At 43.5% G+C, this 20,212-nt stretch overlaps 1 protein-coding gene across 1 annotated transcript in view; it reads right to left on the bottom strand.

Annotated features, from left to right (window-relative positions):
* Positions 1-470: 470 nt before the first annotated feature.
* Positions 471-20,212, bottom strand: part of CTDSPL (CTD small phosphatase like) — a 121,229-nt gene continuing 101,487 nt past the window's right edge. The window contains 5 exon segments of the mRNA XM_053599715.1: positions 471-4,240; positions 8,033-8,218; positions 11,717-11,809; positions 15,224-15,280; positions 18,325-18,426. Coding sequence (XP_053455690.1) covers positions 4,115-4,240; positions 8,033-8,218; positions 11,717-11,809; positions 15,224-15,280; positions 18,325-18,426 — 564 coding nt within the window. The 3' untranslated portion in view covers positions 471-4,114.

The raw sequence follows: 20,212 nt of genomic DNA, 5'->3' as shown, positions 1-20,212 counted from the left end.
AAATGTCTCTCTGTGAGCAAACTGTCTGCTCCATCCTTACACGTTTTCTGATTCCTTTCCATACTTCATCTGCTAATCACAGCATCTCAGCTAGTGTGATATGGGTGGGAGTGAGGCACCACACACAATGCCTATGGCTCTTACAGGGTGGAGTGGTGAGGTCTAGTCCCTTAGGCTGCATTTTTAAACCTGTTGGTAGGGCTGGAATCTTTGCAGGGGGACAGTGAGCCATTCTGCTTCTGTATGGGGAGAGGAAGCCAGGGTGCTGAAGAGCTGTTATCTTTTAGGAGACAGGTAATGTGGGCAGGATAGTTTTCTAGATCCTCCAGGGGTCTAGGTCTGTGGCTCCTGGGGTCCTGAAGCCCTGCACCCACCCACTTCTGCTTTCCAGAAGTAGGGACACCAGGAGACCCAAGGTGCTGGTGTGAGGATGCACAGGGGGGTCAAGAAATAGTCCATTCACAAGAGAGTGCAGTTTCACATGTTTATTTTTGGCAGGAAGGAGATCATTGCAAACTTCTTGATTGACAATACTTGCCCCTGGAAACGTGCATATTCCACATGTAGCATTGACCAAGTAATGCCAGATTGTTTATCACATTCAAATGTCCAACAGAAACCCACAACTACCCAGATACCAGCATCTCTACTACCCGGGGGGTGTCAGTCTGCAGAGAAGCTCCTGGGAAAATGGATAACAGACAGGATCAAATTTACAGTAAAATAGGAACAGAGGCAGCCAGCCAGTTTTGCACAGATAACTGCAAGTACTTCAAGCCACCCACTCTCCTTGAACCCTGGCATGCCAGCTGTCCAGCACAGCACCTTTAAAAGCAGAGGCACAAACGTTAGGAGTGTTTGACCATAGGGCTGTGTGGTTCTGGATTTTAATAGAAAGCCATTTAAAAAAGATACAGGGTTGGGCGGCGCCTGTGGCTCAAGGAGTAGGGTGCCGGTCCCATATGCTGGAGGTGGCAGGTTCAAACCCAGCCCCGGCCAAAAAAATCACAAAAAAAAAAAAAAAAAAAAGATACAGGGTTGTAAAATGTTGCCAGGTTATATACAGACTTACAGATTTCTTTTTATTCCAAAAGTTCAAATGCTGCAATCATGACAAGTCAGTGCCATTAGAGCATCCTCATTTCTCCAAAGTCATCCCATCAAAATTGCACCATATCATAGGAGCTTCCCCACCGACCATCGACTGTGACAGGTGGTGTTGCTTTTTAGTATACAAATGAATTTTTTACGAACAGTTAATGCATGAAACCACAGAACAACACATAGGATTCCAGAACAAATGGAAGACAGAACGTTGACAATGTTGGGAGTGCCCAGGCACCTCCACTTGAGGCCTGGCCAGATAAATCGTAACATCATAGTGGGCTGGAGTCCACAAATACAAGGCATCCTGCCCTGGATCTCAATGTAAAAAACACTTGTCCAGAATAATACATTTTAACCTGGTACAGGAAGGACCAAGGATACTCAGGAGGTCAGACTTCTCTTTTGGCTGAAGAGTTGGGGGTATTTTGGTAACATGGGAAGTATATGGCACAGAGAAGTAGCTAACAGGTTTCAGTAAGTTTTAAAGCCCACAATTGAATAAAAGGTAATAATTAAAAACAATACCCGTATTTACCTTAAAAACATAAACCCCAAACATTCATCTCATTTCTTGGCCTTACGTTAGAATTCTATTGCTTCATTTACATGTAGATGATTAAAAATATATATAGATATAGATATTTTGATTATGTACATAAATCAGATTCAAGGGTTAAAATAAAACAGAATTTTGGAGTGTAGTCAAATAAGGTGCACAGATCCCAGAACCCTCAGAGGGCTTGCTGGCCCTCCCAAGACATTCTGTGTCTGTGGTGGCAGGAACTGGGCTCTCTCCCCAACGGCCCCACACTGGATTAGTGCACTGGTGCTCACAGTTTCAGGAACTACTAGGTGAAGTGTCTGGCTCAAGCCTGCCAAGTGTCTTCACTCCGTCTCTCAGAAGTGGAGCACTATTCCTAGGTTCATTTCCCCTGAAATATTTTAGAATTGCAATCCTCTCTGCCCCCTCTTCCGAATAAGGCCCCATGATACCAACAAAGAAGGCGGCATAGGTGAGGGTCGAAGGCTCTCATCAGGGCTTGGTTCTGTGTGGATATCGACACAACAGACACTTGACTGCAACATTCAAGACATTTAAGGCAGTGGGTTCATTTAATGACTGGTTTTCCAAATAAATGTTTTTACCATGTAACTGTCATTATCTGTGGTGATGCCTAGCAAGGGGCTGTTTCTATTTTATTAATAATTGGCATGGGGGTTACTGGGTTCAGAACACTCAGATGCTGGGAGACCTGGTTACCCCCTGAATACCTACTTCCCTTCTGAATGCACAGCAGTCCACAGACCAAAGTGCTACTGGGAGGACATGATTGGCAGCTGGTTTCGTTATTTTGTGAATGAACACTAAGAAGAAGACATTTTACTCTGACCTCCAAGTTCCAGTCTTGCTAAGTGCCAGTCACTCCCATAACTGTGGCTGAGGACCAATCCACAGAGGACTAAGGCAACACGAAAGTGTTCTCTTTAATTGTTTTGAAGAGCAATACTTTACAACTGTCTTGTTGTCAAACAAGGAACATGGCACTGCTTAAACACCAAACTGGGAAAGGCTGCAAAGAGACCCTACGCTCAAGAGGAGAGAGTCTTTCCTCTCGCTGGTTTGGGGCTAGGAGTCCCACATCCAGACAGGCTTCCCCAACCCTTGGCCCAGAGACAGGCTGTGCTTCAAAGGAGGAGACCAAGAGATGGACTTGGGTGATATCAGCTTGGTGGCTGGTTGAGGCCACATGTTCTCAAGAGAGAACAGTCACTTGTTAAGCAGGATCTGATGTTGACTGCAGTTTAAAATTAATATCACTCCTGTGTGGTGCTTTGGCCTTTTTGCCTTTGTACACATTAGTGGCCAACACCAAGCAGGGATGCAATTGGTGCAGTCTGAAATGGGGTGGGGCACCTATGTTTCTGACCCTGTCCAAGTTTGTAGCTTAGCAGTGAGCATATTCTGATCATAGGCACAGTGGCAAAGAACAGTGTAATAGCCGCTGGTCAATTCCATTTGGTGGCAGCGCAGTAGCAGCAAAGAAATTCCCAAACAGCTCCAAGTGTGTCCAGCTTTTGGAAAGGAAAGATTTAAAAATCAATAAACAGATTTTTTAAAAAATATATCTAAGGGTTTTAGAGTTTCTTATAACTGCTCTACTAAAACAACCACAAAAAACAGAAGTATGGCAGTAGTATGAAAGAGAAGTGACATGATGTCACTTTTCAAGGGATAAATGTAACCTCAAGACAAATTTGTCACCGTCTGAAATAATACAAAATAATCTGTTGTTTCCCACACAATTGCAGATACATTCCAAACTGGGTCAGAAATGCATGGAAATAATGACATAGTCACAAAACACTCCTATCAGGAGCCTGACCCCCGCAGCATGCCACAGGTCGGCAGAGCAGAGTCCCACCTGGTGGGAGACAGGCTCCTATGACTCACTCCCTCACCACCATCCCCACCACACACACAGGCTACCAGATTCTAGAAAACTGTTGTGTTTTTCTTAGAGTATCTAAGATAATAAAAGACTAAAAGATGTCTGGAGTTATGTAGAAAAATTAACTCTCAGCTTAAAATAACATTCAAAAGGCACTTCATCCTGTAGGAAAGAGAGATTCTGAGTTGGATCAGCTGCTCCAAGCTGGAATAGAAGGGGACAGGTGGTTTTGCTTGGAGGGGAGGACAGTTGAAAGGAAGTCTGATAGATATCAAGCTTTTTTTTGTTTTTTTTTCCATTTTTTTTCTTTTTGGTATGTTTTAAGAAAAGCAAATCCAGTAAAATGCATGTCCCTTTATGAAATTTGTTAAAATAGTTCTTTTTAAAATAGTTGTTTCTGTTTCTAAAAAACCAAATAGGTAGGCATGGCCACATTCACCCTACGGCCTGGAGCATAGAGAATCCTCACACTCGGCTCCTGGGGAGCTGAGGGCAGGCAGGTCCCCTGAGGCCAGAAGTTCCAGAGTGCACAGGTGCGATGCGGGCCCAGGCCAGGGCTACCTATTGCAGAGTCTGTGCAGCATGCTGTACACGTTGTCCTCCCGGCTCAGGCCCTCAAAGAAGGGGATGAGGTCCAGTAGCTCTGTGTCTGTCATGTCATCGAACCAGGACTGCACAGGCACCTGGAAGACAGCATACACGGGAGGCAGCAGGACTGCTTCCAGGGCTTGGGCTGTTCCGAACCCCACTGGCTTCCCACATTTCTAACATTTTCTTTCGTGAGGACTGGAATCATCACTGTTTCATCATCATCATCTTGTTTGTTTCCCCATCTCCACCAAGGCCAATTTAAAGTTACATGGTTTGAGAGATGGCTCAGGAAGGCAAAGTGACGTGTACCCAGTTTGTGTGCATATCTGCCTGTTTTGTTTTCCTACCACAGCAAAGATGGCCAGATCATGGAATACATGTGACCTAGCCCTGCTAACTGCTAATTTCAAAAGCTCTTTCTACTACACCAAATAAATTCCTTGCACCTTAAAGCCGGAGATTATATGCCAACCACTGATGCTAAGGAGCTGACATAGAGGGCTTCCACTTGGGGGGTCACTGTGCTATGTTTCATGGCAAAGAGAAGTGGTAAATTTCCTCCCATGCTTAGTATTGATCAGTTAAAAGTAGATGGATAGGCAGTGCCCATAGCTCAGTGGGTAGGGCGCAGGCCACATACACCAAGGCTGGCGGGTTCGAACCCAGCCTGGGCCTGCTAAACAACAATGACAACTGCAACAAAAAAAATAGCCAGGTGTTGTGGTGGGTGCCTGGAGTCTCAGCTACAGGCTGAGGTAAGAGAATTGCTTAAGCCCAAGAGTTTGAGGTTGCTCTGAGCTGTGATGCCACAACACTCTGCTGAGGGTCACATAGTGAGACTCTTGTCTCAAAAAAAAAAAAAAAAAAGTAGGATGGATAAAATTTCAGAACATTCTGAAGCTATAACACAGACAGAGTTTCCCCTTAGTTTTAGGCAGAGATGTGGGGAAAGGTGGTAATGAGTGGCATCCAGGGGCACAAAGAAGACAAATAAAAAGAAATCTGAGAAATGCAATCAGTGTAACTTGGTTTCTTATATCTTCAATGAATTCCCAACAATAAAAAAAAAAGAAAGAAATTTGAGCATACCAAAAAGTTTAAAAGTAAGATTTTGGCCTTTTTACTATCCAAAACAGCGTAGAAACATAAATTATATAATTTGAAAATTAAACAATGTAAGGATGAGTAAAAAAATACCCCTAGGGGCTGGGGAGAGGGCAGAAATAACACAGACTTCTCTATCTATCCTCAATGATAATTTTGACATTAGCACTATGTAAGTGTGTTATACAATTAAAATAAAACTAAACTATTAAGAAATAAAAAAAAGAACCTAAAGGTATATAAAGTTAGTGACACAATCCAGAGAATTATTTCAAGTGATTTTAAAACATGGTGTTCGCTGAGGCAAGAGAATCACCCAAGCCCAGGAGTTGGAGGTTGCTGTGAGCTGTGTGATACCACGGCATTCTACTGTGGGCGATAAAAGTGAGACTCTGTCTCTACAAAAACAAAAAACAAAAAAACAAAAAAAACCATGGTGTTCGGACTGTACATTCCTACAAAGAACTTTAAATTGCATTCAGTTGTCTTACTATTATTAATAATATTAGCACATCTATTTTGAAATTATTAAACACATACCATAGAATAAATTAAATATATTATTATGTTAATATCTTTAAGGAATCAGGAGTTTTAGTATAGGGAAAGAGCTATAAACACAAAAACAAAGAAGTTAATAAAAACTGTTATCTTAATGTTAAATTGGGCACACTGATATGAATTGATGATTTACTTTTATTTCTAAAAATATATAATTTTTAGCTCTGACCTGTAGTATGGACTAGAAGTAAGGGACATTCCAGTAGCAGTGAAAGTCCATCCAAATTGTGGTCCCTAAATACCAATTCTAATAGAAACCAGGCTCTATAGAAAAATGGATGAGGCAAGAAATAGTCAAGATGACCCAGAATATCTTATTGACCAGAAAGCAAGGAAGCTAAGTATCACTAATCTTAAAATTTGAATTCTGAACTACTCCAAATACTCTTAAAACTTTTTGAGTGTCAACACGACATCACAGTGGAAAATTCCACACCTGATCTCATGTGAGTGGTTGCAATCAAAATGCAGGTGCATAACACATAGTTTATTCAGCATCCCCCAAATTACTAAAAATATTGCACAGAATTACCTTCAGGCTATGTGTCTAAGCTGTACATGAAACATACTTATGTTCTACCCTCAAGACATCCCACTATGTATATGCAAAAATCCCCAAATCCTAACAAATCTAAAATCTAAAACTTCTGATCCTAAGCATTTCAGGTAAGAAATATTCAACCTGTATCAAAAACTATCATTATTTGAAGGCACCTCCACTGGGGAAAGGTGAAAATCTGGGCATCCAAAAGAATAGTAAATGTATTGGACTGAAACTATAAAAAATTCCTGAGTCTTACAAAAAAAATCTATATCTGTCTATCTATCTACCTATCTGTCTATAAACTTTAATCTAATCAAGTAGTAGAACTCTAATTACTTGTTTAAAGCCTATAGGGTGGCAAGAGAAAAATATTAAACACTACCACAAGGGCAACAAAACATCCAGAAGGTAGGACATTTCTATAAGACAAATAACTAGGGTTGCTTCAACAAATAAATGGCATAAAAGAGAAAAGGGGAGGAAAAGTGTTACGATTATAAAAGAATTAAAATCCATTTTAACCAAAGAAATACATGGACCTCGTTTGGATCCTGATTCAAACAATCCAAATGTAAGAAAAGATTTTGAGATGACGGGGACAATACGAACACAGTCTGGATATAAAACAACATTAAGAAACCATTAGTTCTTAACTGTTAGTTGATGTGATCATGGAATTGTTATTATATTAAAAAGTAATCCTTATCTATTAGTGACACATTACCAAATACATTATGTTGAGTTTGACTTACTTAGTAAAATGAACATGTTTACATATAATAACATTTTGTGCCTTTATTCAAATAATGATTATGCACTAGGCAATTGAATCTAGTTTGAATTCATTTCCTTGTTGTTATAAGTGGAGCTATAGCATTCTGAGCTCAAGGAAAGGACTTTTGAAGGCCTTTGTTGAGTCTGAGAAGCCTGTGCTGAAAGGATTCATCCTCTCCAGTAAAGCCTCCCTGAGCTGAGGGTTCAGCAGTCACCAGCAGGCCTGCTTGTCTCTCTTCCCCTGGAAATTTCAGGCAGGAGGAGGGAGGTCACCACCCTCTCACCCTGAGAGCTACGCTGCGCCTGGTGAGTAGGCACTGAGAGCGGCCACGCTCCAGGGAGTTTTATGTAGGAAATGTTCCTGGTGTGTGCTTTTTAGACATCATTATGAGGTGGCAAAGCTTAGCAGCCTTATCTGAAGACCTTATTAGTGTTTTATTCATTCTTGTTTAAGAAATGCTTCAGTTGAGGAGGTCACCCAGGCCTCCTGAGTGTACAGGATGCATGAAGTCCAGGACAGCAGTCACCTGGGAGGTTAATGACCAGCAGAACCCTTCTCAGTAACAATGCTAAAAATGCTAATAAGATGATACAGGCTTATTGAACACTTACCAGTCTCAAGCACTTTTCTAAGTGTTTTTCACATATTGCCCACACACTGAATCCTCCAACAATCCTATGAGATCAGAATTCCTATAATTCTCATTTGACAGATTAGGCAAGCAAGGCTCCTGGAGTTGAAGTAACATGATTAATGACATGCAACTGCTAAGTGGAGGAGTTGGGATTTGACCAAGGAAATGGCCCTGATACCTTCTTCTAAGGTGTTCAAAAGTGGGCCTTCCTAGTAGGACAATGCTCAGATGGAGCCCCACATTTTTCTTTCTTTGCGGCTACTTACTGCATTCTCAGGATGGAAGATGTATGAGGCAGGAGAATTGTCAACGATGATTACTTTGCTCAGTTCCCGTCCAAGGCGACTCAGGTCCTTTACGTAGTTCCCACGATGAAAAACACAAGACTCTCTGAAGAGCCGGGCCCGGAACACACCCCAGCGGTCTAGGAGGTCAGCCACGGGGTCTGCATACTGGAAAGGAGGTGCCACCATGAAGGTGGGATGCTGGAAAGAGCCCAGAAACCCTGACCTACTATACTGCAGCAAGATCCAGATTACTTTTTAAAAAGGAGATTTAATAATTGGATGTGCTGTAGGATCCCAGTTATTTTCCTCGCCGTCGAGTATAAGATGACACTCTCTCACATCCAATCCATCAGAAGTTCTTATTGGTTTTATCTCCCAAATTACCCCAAATCCACCCACATCTCTCTATTTATATTGCCACCGTTCTTAGTCCAGGCCTCTAATCTCTGGTCTGGACTGGATGCATGAATCTCCTAATGAGGCTCTTTCTTCCCATTAAGCCTTCTTTTCAGCCCATTCACCTCAAAGCTGTCAGAGTGCACTGGAAAACACGTGTCCAATCACATCACTTCCCTGCTGTCTACCTATGGCCCGTGGAGTAAGGCCTATGTTCCTCACTACCATCTTGAACCCTGTGAGCCATGCTAGTGGCTTTGAACACAGTCAGATAGAACATTTTCTCTCCAGCAATCTGCATGAGCATCTCCTGTCATCTTTTTGTTTTCCCACCTATCTTGGCTTGCATTCCCACCTATCTGGAGTCTGCCTCCACCCTCCTTTATGGCTGACTCTACCACCTCATGGTAAGGCCCTTCCCTGCTACCTCCAGGTCCTGCCTCTTAGTATAGCCCACTCTCTTAGATATCTTCATATAACCATGTGGGTGCTTTATTTCCTCAGCCAAGGCCAGGCTTTGCCTATCCTGTTCACCAGTATACCTCCAGCACCACACCAGGTGCTTACCTCATAGCAGGGGCTCAGTAAGTATCAATTTCATCACTGAATGAATTAGCCGGCTCAAATTTGTCCAGTATGGCATGAGGCCACACTGCCCTCTAGAGGTCTTCTGGTTAGTCAGGAGAGAACAGCCCCAGCAGCCACAGCATGGTGTCCCACCATCTACTCAGGGACTGGGAAGGGAGCCCAGGAGCTGTATGGGAGTTTGGGTCCATCTCACAGTTGGGGTTCATCTTGCTTGGCTCTCTTTCATGGCCTGGTGAATTTCCCTCAAAGAAGGCTAAACTAAATGAAGGAATAGAGGTGTTCCTGAGAAAAAATGAAGATACCTAAAAGAGTGGGCTCTAATAAGAGGCAGGGCCTGGAGGTAGCAGTGGCATTTCCAAGCCTGATATAAGGCTAGGCCTCTTGCACCATGCCAAAGTGAAGGGCACAGCAGGCACCGCCAGGGCCCTAGTGACTGACAGACAGCCACCTGGGGCTGGAGGGCCAGCAGTAAAATGTGCAGCAGCTCTGAGGGCACAGCAAGTACTGGTGTAGCTGTGGGACGCAGGCTACAAGGCTACGAGCTGCAGCCATGATTCTAGCACAAATTCCTGTCTCCAAGGACCTCCTGAAGGAGGCAGCCTCCAGGATCACCTGTGTTCATACTGTATTTCCAAGTGGGGGTGACAGCTTGAGGTACTGAAGTTTTCTGCTGCTGAGGCTACCCAAGGGCCATGTGGGTAGATTGCAGGAGGCTGACTATAGATGGAAAAGATAATTTAGTTCCTCATAATCATTAACACTGGTGGTATCATACATCTCTGAGCCTCTAGGCCTCAGGGATGATCATGAAGAATGTAAGCTTCATGAGGGGAGGGACTTAGTCTCTTCTGTTTTGTGCTGTATCCCTAGTACCTAGTACTGAGCCTGATACATATTTGCTAGGTGAATGAAGGAGTTATGACAAGGGAGCAAATACTGAGAAGTTCTGATAGTCATCTGAGGTTCCTGCAGGCCCCTCGGTGGTAGGCAAGGAGGTCCACTGCAATAGCGACATTGGCTGGGAGCAGTACCCAGAACCAAGGACTGGGGGAGTGATCACCCTTCAGCAGAACTTGTATATCAGGGAGGAAAAAGGGCAGAAATCTGCACTTATGAGCTGATACGGCTCAGCTAGAATGGAGTAGCAGCATGAGAAGGGTTTAAGAGACAGATGGAGGGACAGGTGGAAACAGTCCGGGAAGAGAAACTGAACAAGGATGTTTAAGCAAATGCTGGGGACAATGCCAAGGAAGAGTGTTTTCAATTTTGCCAAAGAAAAAACAATTCTTAGTCCACTGCCACTGGTACAATCTTCCTCTTTGTTATTTCCTTGGTTATTACTTCAGGTTCCTCAGCATCCCAGAGAACTGTGAGAAGAGCTACCAAAGCTACAGATGTAATTAATATAGGTACCACTCACCTGAAAAATTACCCACTGGGAAAGAGTATGTTTTTTCCGAGAGCTTGTTATCTTTTTGGCATGCAAGAATAAGGCCCAGGATTTGTAGTCCTTCTCTACTTCATGCTGTCAGGCCTGGTGAGGCGTCTGGCAGCAAGTGGGGATTTCTCTAAGCATGGTCATTATGGAGAAAGGTCCTAACCAGAATGCCCAGGCCAGCAAAGCAGTGGGAACATGCAAAGGAAGAAAAGGGGGTGTGGGTATTAGGGTACCATCCAAAGGCAGTGTCACCAACAGAGGGATGGCACCAGCCTCATCAGAGTCAGAGTTTGGGAGATGATCAGGGCAAGGACCTCCTGAGAGGAGCAAGGGCCTGCCCTGCCTGCCCTATACATAGCACACATACTCCACCACACCTGCAAAGGTGGACACTACACCATACTGGAGCCTGAGGAACTGCTAGTTTCCTTGAACAGTGGAGAAGACAAAGAGACCACTTTATGTGGTCAGAGCTAGTGCAGACACTGGGTCAGAAATTCATACTAAGCTTTAGGACAAAAACGTCTGAATGGTTTTATCACCATTAAGAATTACGATACCAAGTAATGAACATCAGGAATACTTACCATGTGATCGGCCCAGCACAGTATGCAGAGCCCAGTTAAGTGGTCAGTGCACACTTGCCGATTATGTGCCAAGTACTGTGCATCTGTTATTCCATTTGATCCACCCCAGAAAGTAGAAGGAATTAGCCCCAATTTGCAGGAGAAAAAACTGAGGTAAAAGAAGTGACGTAATTTGCCTGAGATTACACGGCACATCAGGGCAGTTAGAAATTTCATTCAGTTCATGTGTATGGATGAATCTTGGATGCTCATTTCTTACTTGTCTCTCTGCCAAACCTGTGTAAGCTAAACCCAAGGACACAGGGACCTCTAGCATATGGTTGCTAGTCAACACATGAAAGGTGCACCATCCTTTCTCAGTTACGTGGGGCTGGTTTGTGATTTCCTGGTCTGTGGACAACCAGTTTCAGGTGGCTGCATATGTAGCAACTTCATAGAGCATTTGTTCTAAGTGCTCCCTGTCACCATGGTAACCCAGAAGCCTTTCAGGCTGGCATCATGCACATGGCCTGCATCCATCCCATCTGGGGTGGGAACCTGTCACCATAGAAATAGCTTCCCCTACCAAAACAAAGGACTGCATGACAGATTGGGGTGAAGTGAAGGGGTTAGGAGTACCAGGCTGGGAGTTTAGGGCTGGAAAGCAGGACTCACCTTTGCCAAGCTGGCAGTAAAGAGCACACACTCAAAGAGCTGCCCCATCCTCTGGAGGAACTCATCCACATGTGGCCGCTTCAGCACATATACCTGCAAAGGCAGGAAACAGCAGGCTGGTCAGTCATGGCAGTTGCTTGGAATGGCCCAGGGCCCAAATGCCCACCGTAGGAAGAAAGGCTACAAAGGCTATTTACTCAGATGGCGTATTCCTCAGTTTGGGTTCCAGGTCTGAGTTCAGTGCAGATGTCCCTCCCAAGGGGGAAAGGGAAGTTGACCATGGTATCACGGGTCTTGAGAATTTTCAGAACCAGGGAGTAAACGGACTGTACCATGTCTGTGTGAAGTAACTCACTCATTTCACACGTGTTTCTTGGCACCCGTTGAGGGTTAGGGCCACAGTCTGGGTGTTGTCCTTTGAGAGGTCCAGGTCTGGCCTACTGCCTATCCAGCAGGTCTGGGATGCTCCAGCTACCACTTTCTACTCTGGATGGAACTAGTGCCTTGCTAGGAAGGCCTAGGGTGGAAGCACAGGCTCAGCAAAGCTGCAGGAAAGGCCTTCTGTGACAGCTTGGGATGCTGTCTGCTTGACACTGAGAGGGTTACTCTATATGGGCTTGGTCCAAAAACAAACACTTCGGGGGATGTGAAACCTTCCTATTGCTGGGCCCCAGAAATAAGCCCTCAGGAGGGGCCTTTAAGCAGAGTGGGGCAAAAAGCAGCTTTTTCTAGAAAGGCTGGGCTCTGTGCACCTTTTTGGTTAGGCCAGCCCACGCCCAGGTGGGGCTGCAAGGAGGCCAGGCTTCAGCCCACATGCAGACTTCTGACTAGGGAGCCCGAACAAATCTGAGGAAACATGGGAGATGGGAAAGAAGGCAAAGCTGGTGAGAGAAGGCAGAGGAAGTGGGACAAGGGAGGAACTAATTCAAACTTGAATACATTCCGTTTGAAATTAGCCACTTCACTAAAATAAATCAAACTCTAAAATTCACCATATTTACTGAGCCTCAGCTGAGCGCTCAGCCTGGTGCAGTTACAAAGATGAATGAAACACAGGTCTTGCCCTTGAAGAGCTCACAGTCTAGAGCAGATATATATAAAAAATATATAAAAATAAACATGGCATAATGCAAGTCATAGTAGAGGGATAAATTAAGAACAATTAACTCCCCTCTCAAAGGGAGGGAATCACAGAAGGTAACATTTGACCTGGACCTGGAAAGATAAATAGAGGTTCCCTAGGCAGATAAGGATGAGAAGGGAGCTTGCAGGCAGAGGAAACAGCATGAGTGTGAGACGTGGAGGCCTGAAAATGCTGGAAGTGCTGAAGAGTGTCCTGAACCTGTGCGTCCAGCCTGTAGGGGCAGGGGTAGAAGTGGGGAGGTGGGGCTGGGAGATGAAGCAGTTGAAGAGGAAGTGTGCGAGGCAGCTTGAGGCAGCTCACTAATGGCCCTGAAGGGCAGATGGAGCAGGTTGGATAGACTGCAGGAGGAGTAGCAGAGGGGAGAAGAGGGACCTGCACCACACAGAGGATAAGCTGCTGGTAGAGGACCTACACAGAACCAAGTCATTTTTAAGGTACCAGAAGCAGGTGCTCAGGAGGACCAGGACTAAATGGGGAAAGTCAAGACTGACTAAAAGAGCATGGGTCTCCCTGGTACGAGCAAAGGGGTGCAGCCTGTGGTCCTCCGTCTCCCTGGGAGTTGTGCTTGGAAAGCAAGCGTTGTTATGTGCAAAGGGCAGGAGACTGATCTGGGAACTCTGGCGTTGGTGCCTCTGGCAGAGAGGAGGGTCCTGCGCCCGGATGCGGCGTCCAGGCCCGCGTCCCCGTGCAAGTAACCAAGAATAGGCCCATTGGGACCTGCACAGCCTATCCTGGATTACTTGAATGAGGCCACGGCCTTCGCCAGGGCCTTGGTCCTCCTGCTCTTGCTGCCCGTGGCTTCATTCCCTCAGGAGACAATTTCTGACCCCAACCCAGGAACCCAGGGGTATCACGACACAGTCAAGGAGGCTGGGAGAACTAAGGGTGGCTCTTGTAAGAATGGGCCAGCAGCAGCTAGCCAGTCATGTTCACAGTCACATGGTATGAAGGGTTAATTTCTCTCCTAATTCTTGCCAAGCCACTGGGCAGCCTCTCCTCTGTCTCATGGTGAGCACTTTGTAACACAAACCAAGCTAATAAATGTGGAAGCCTTAACTGCTTCTCAGATGCGGGAGTTAATGCTTTTGCAAATGTTTAATGCCCAAGTGCCTACTGTTTTGGTTCCATGATGGCTTTTAAAAGCATGAAGTGTGGAGACATTAGGGATAAAGCTTCCTTTTCCAGAAACTGTTTCCTAGTAGGACCTGTTGGAGAACAGATAAGAAAGCAAGAACAGGGGAGGGAAAGGACTTGAGGGTCAGAAAAAGAGGCCTGGGACAGGAGGCAGGAGATGGAAATTCTCATTTTTGTTCATCCCATTATATGACCTTAAACCAGTGGTTCTCAACCTGTGGGTTGTGACCCACAGGAACTGTATTAATGGGCTGCGGCATTAGGAAGGTTGAGAACCACTGACTTAAACCAACCCTTTCCCTACATAAGCCTTAGCTTCCCCATCTAGATGATGAGTTGGCCAGACTATTTGATTTGCAAAGCTTCACTAGTTCTGATACCCTCCACTCAAGAAGCAAAGAGACTACCAACATCGCTAAGGAAAGGCAGCCTGCTGTGGCTCAAGTACCAAGAAAGACTCTCCTTCCTTGGGATATCAGGCCTGATATTCTTCCTTTAAGATCTTGGAGTTGACTAGGAAGATGGTTAGATCACTCCTGTGCAAAATCAGACAAAAGTTCCCCTCCTTCAACCTCCAAGGCTAGTTTCCCTACAATGTTTCCAACATGTTCATAAATGAAGCTATTTCTGGAAGAGCTTTATGCAGATAAGGAAAAAAAATCAGAAAGAGTGAAGATGCATGCCAACTGACTACCGTATCTTTATTCATAGCAGCCTGCTGATCCAGCCCTTCCCCCTTTTTCTTTTGGGTTGAGTATTTGCTAAAGATGCACTGGAGAAAACGATATAGAAGTGAGATCGGTCTCAAGCACTGGCTTTGGAAATGGACACCTTTCCCCAAGATTCCACCATAGGTGGGTGACTTGTGGCTTTTCCTGTTGCCTGCTAGGAGAGTAGCCAAAAGCAATTACATGAGGAAGTTAATTAGACCATCAAGCTGGGCCAATAGGGGATATGGAAACTTCTGAAAGTCTGCACCAAATCAAAGAGCTATTTGAACTTGCAACTCCATCTAATATTTATGATGGATGATGGTTTTCTTTATAAACTCAGTATGAAATAAATTAATCTGTCTGAATAAAAGCAGAAAACCACTGTATTTATTATACAAAGTATGCTTATTTTTCAGTAACAAATTATTGAAATGAGAATTTAGAAATAAAGTTCATAGGAAATATAATTACTAAAAAAATCCTAACTGGAAGTCAGATTTAGTCTTTACTTCTTACCTGATGTATAGTTCCATCGATTTCAACCGGAACAATAAAATCAGCATTACTAATAGGCTAGAGAGAAAAGAAACTATAATTAGTATGTCTGAAAGAACAAAATAAAATTGGAAATTTTAGCAAGAAAAAAGCTTGCCTGGACCAATGTTTTGGTTATTGGAAAAAACAGTTCAGGAGAAGGAGGAGGATGTTGAAGCATGGCTTGGTTCCTTAAAATAAGCACAAGCAGGAAAGCACATTATTTTCTGTTCTGAATGTCATTACATTTTCAGCATTTTGGTCCAACCTCTTTATCACCTGCCTGCCTTCAACCACAAAGAGTGGCACAGCCTGCCTAGAGAATGGGGCTCTTCAGAAACTCCGCCTTGCTCAGAGCCCTACCCGGTTGACAGAGAGCTACTGCTTGCCACAAGGGGGAGGAGGAGAGGGCCTGGACAGTGATGCTTGTGGCAAAACAACTTGCACCTGGACCCACAGGTGGGGGCTGCAATGGGCTGCTTGGCACATGGACCCAAAGCAGTACAAGGATACGGGCTGTGTGTGTGAGTGAAGTTAGAGGCCACAGGCCATGACCTTGGGCAGGATCTTCCCTTCTCTGCACTTCACTCTCCTCTCTCCCACAGCTATAGTGGTGGGCCTGAGGAGTGCCTGCCTATGGCTTCATCCAGTCCAGAGGTTGTCTGGAGGCCTGGCACTGTCTCCTGCCTTGGGGAGTTTCAACCAGAACAGGAGGTGTGGTGGGAGGAACCAGTTCATGTGGTGAGGGGAACCAGTTCTGCTCTAAGAACACAATATCCAGCACACCCACAAACCTCAGGAAGTTTAAAATAACTTTGACAATATTAATGGCATTTAAAATTCAAGTGTGACTCTAAAACAGTGATTATGTTCTCCAGAATGAACTTGTACATAGTACACAATTCTGAATGAAATTCTATAAATCAGGTGGGTAACTACTTAAATGAACAGGCCCAAGAAAGTCACTAGCTTGCAAACCCTTGGGACAAAGGGAAGAGGGAGAAGGTGCGTGTGTAGGTCACTGGGCAGGGTGTGGAGTATCGAATCTCTGGTCAGACTGAGTGGGGTCTGCCTTTAAGCCCATCACTATGTGCTCTTCTTTGGTATGTACATAGAGAAAAATGTGGGAAATTCTAGGCTGTAGCACTATTACTAACCACTCAGTAGAGCACCTGATGCTTAGGACCACAGTTTACTTACTCGCAGGGTTGGAAGGCCAAGGATGAGATATTTTCACAACTAAATATAGAATCATGCTAAAAAAACAAAAAGGAAGTTTTAAGGAAGGGACTATAACATGGTATTAGATTGTGCAACCATATTCCAGAGTATATTAAAAGAGAAAAGCCATTCCCAGCTTCCGCAAGCACCTCCTTTATCTGCTCTCCTGTGCTGCTATAAAGGAGGCTCTACTAGAGTCAGGGTTCTTAACCTGTAATCCTTGAAGGTCTCTAAAATGCCCACAACATAGAAAACCACATAATAAAGAATATCCTACTACAAATATAAACTGGATAGGGGAGGTAAGAAATGAGGAAATGTTGTTCACATCTACTGTGGCATCAATACCCTTTGAGCAGGCTCTAGAAACATGTGGGGCTGCTGAAGCTCTATCTTTGGAGCGAGGAACCTCCATAAATTTGGGAAGTCTGGCCACTGTTGGCACATTTCTAGGGCTCCTGGGAGTAAGTTCTTTATGCCATGATGGAAACTGAGCTCTGCTCTTCTGAAGGGCTTACCTCCAGAGGGACTTAAAAAAGTTGTGAGCAACTTGCTAAGAAGCAGAAAAGGCTTCCAGTGCTGTCCAGGGCTGAGCTGGGACATAAGGCCACCAGAGCCATAAAGACCAACCCTGGAAGGCCCCAGCACTCAAGTGTTGGGGAACGAGGTAGTCCCTGGATGCTCCAGAAGCCAGAACAAAGCCATTTCTCACTGCAAAAGGTAAGGGCGGTCTTTCACTCTCCAAAAGACTCAAAGACAAAATCCTGGCCTTGTCTTATCAGAAGGTCTGTTTGTTATAAGCAGGCACAAGGAAGGGTGTTTCTGAAAGATATGTGTTCAGGCAAAGGCAATGGCTCTTCTGCTTCCCATACAAATCGCAAGGAATGATTATGATTCATGTGAGACACACACCCCATCGTAAGTGGTGCTTTTCATGTCTCTCAGGGACAGCGTAACTGACAAGTGATAGCAGAGCAGCTACATCACCAAAAATTCATAGGAAACAGGAAAATAACCCTACATACTTGTTTTTTCTTCTAACAAGCCAACCCCCATTTCCAAACTTTCCATCATTTGCCTCTTTTAAACAATTAATTGTACTTCTAAAAAGTTAAGTAATACACTACCTAATAGTGTAGTCCCAGCTGTTCCTGCATGGAGGTCCCTTGGTAATTTGTCACTTTTGCTATTTTCTGTCCAAGAGATGGAGAGTAGGGACAGGGACAGGAAGGAAGAGTGTCTGATGTCATCCCTGCAGTTCCACACCTTTCATAAGGGAAGTCCTGCAGGTGGGTACTCATTTAGCTGTGAAATTTAATAAAAAAATCACAGCGAACTCTCATCATGAAAATGGTCACAGTAAAGGGCTAAAACTGTTCAGATGCCATTAACGCTGAAGTCTTCTTCAAAGTTGGACATTTTTCAAATATTGATCCAGGAAAATCTCCAAAATAGCAGGTTGCTTGACAGTTTCCAACAGTGCCTCCCCTCTACCTCCCAATAAAACACATAGCACTCTGGTTACCTTGACAAACACAGATAGTGTCCTGGGACATTGATTGCCTTGCGTCACCTGAAAAATATTTCTACAGGGCAGAGTGTTAGAAAACCTAAACCTCCTAAGAATGAGGTCTCAGTGATATTGGCAGCCCAGTGTTTTCTTGTCCAAATTAATGATGTTAATGTTCAATGACTTTAGTTAATGTTCACCTGGGCTAATAAGCAGCTGTTGCTGGGATTGCTTCATGAAGAGTGAAGTCACATGCAAACCACCACAAGTTTTCAACCTTTTAATTTTTCTTTTTCTAATACAATTGTGATCAAATCACAAAGAGCAAGGATTTTTTTTAATCTTGATTTACCTTAAATGAGCTGTGCACCAATGTTTCATCTAAATCAATGACCACACATTTCTTTCCATAGTCAAGCACCGTCACCTCTGGAAGGAGGTATTTAGCTGGTGGCTAAAGGGGGAAAAAAAATCAGTATGTAAAAGACAAATCAATTCCTTTATTATTGCATTATATATGTAAAAGACAAATCAATTCCTTTATTATTGCATTATATTATGCTAATGAAGGTATAAAATGAATGCAACCATTTAAGTGCCTGGTCAAGTATATCATGGGATTTTATTAAGAACAGGAATAAGTGGTTTGCAACTGAAGTACTGAAGTTTTATCAAACAAATACTGTGCCACTATGTGAAGGACAACTATGAGGGCCTAGGCTTTGGAACCAAAGCTTGGTTTGAATATCAACTCTGTCACTTTCTTGGTGATAAACTGGGATAGTAATACCTACCATGAAAGGTTGTTGTTTTTAGTTATAAGGCAGTAAAACTCTCAACATTTTGCCTGCACATATATTGGTGGCTATTATTATTAAAATGGATTACACAAGGATGAGTGTTTAATTGTAATAACTACTGTAACTATGCTGGCTGATTTCCTGACGTTCTATTTTGCCTGAAATCCACTGGGGCACATAAGTACATTTTAGAATTATGTTGAAACCACAGTATTTTTTTCCTATGGCTGAAATTTTTAAAAACTTGAGGAGAAATATTTATCTATGAGCAAAATGCAATCTAAAGTTCCCCCAATACTAGGAAACAAATAAAACTGGTCTTAGGTATAGCACCTATCTTGTGTTCCACTGTGGTATAAAAATGAGTGAATGTGGCATTTTATCCCTTGGATTCTTTGCCTCTGAAAGTTATATTTTAATCCACATGCTGTGTTGTTAGCCAGAAAATCTATTTATATGTCTGTATAGTAGCTGATGCTAATCTTGTGATAAAGAAGTCTTAAGAGTTAATAAAATGCTAAGTATCTTCTGCCAACCTCACTCAATTTAGATTATTTATTTCTTTGGGCCTTGCCTCATTCCGGAAATGATCTGAAGTATTTTAGTTAACTCTGTGATATATTCAATGTCCAATGTTAACTAGTTAATTTTCTGTCCTGCAAGGTCAAACTCTGTTTAATATTTAATGCAAAACAAAACAAGAAAATATCTATACCTAGACACCGAAGAATACACAACTTAGTTTCCTCTTTTTTTTTTTTTTCTTTTCTGTTTAAACTGAGAGTTAGTCAATGATCAAAAGTTAATTTTGGACTTTACCTGGTTCAATAGTGAATGTAACACAGGCAGTCAACAAATTAGGTAAATTTACAAGAACAATGATCATCCTGACAGAGAGGGACTGTCCAGGGATGCCCAGGAAGAGGCTACACGTAGGGACTCTCTAATTCTAGAGGGGGTCTCTCTAGGAAGCATCGGTGTTTCATCCTTTTCCAACATCACTAGAAGGAAAATCCTTTAAGGCCTCCCAACTGCCTTAGTTCTAACTAAAGCTGGCCAAGCAGTCCTCCCTAATCCTGTGGCACTTGTCGGGGGAGATGTGGGGTATGCCTTGGAGACAGGCATGGAATTCAGGGACGTCAGAAAGACTCTATTCTTCATTATAATTCAGTGAGTCAGCAGGTTATTTTTTTAAAAATTAAACTTCCAAGAAGTTGTTTTGTATCTAAAAGTGTTTTTAAAAGACAGGGTGGAATGAGCTCTTTAAACATATTGGAGGGGATTTGAATTATTTCTGTTGTTTGCCTGCAACAGAGCAGAAAGCATGCTTGTGATCAGAATAAAATTTGGTTTAATTTCATCTTTATTACACAATTATACAATAAAACACATTCCCATTGTGAAGAACACAGACATTTGAGAGCAAAACACAACTGTTCC

Source organism: Nycticebus coucang, chromosome 8 (assembly GCF_027406575.1).
Source record: "Nycticebus coucang isolate mNycCou1 chromosome 8, mNycCou1.pri, whole genome shotgun sequence".
NCBI lineage: Eukaryota > Metazoa > Chordata > Mammalia > Primates > Lorisidae > Nycticebus > Nycticebus coucang.
Note: the sequence above shows the minus strand (reverse complement) of the source record. Positions and strands in the feature narration are given on the sequence as shown.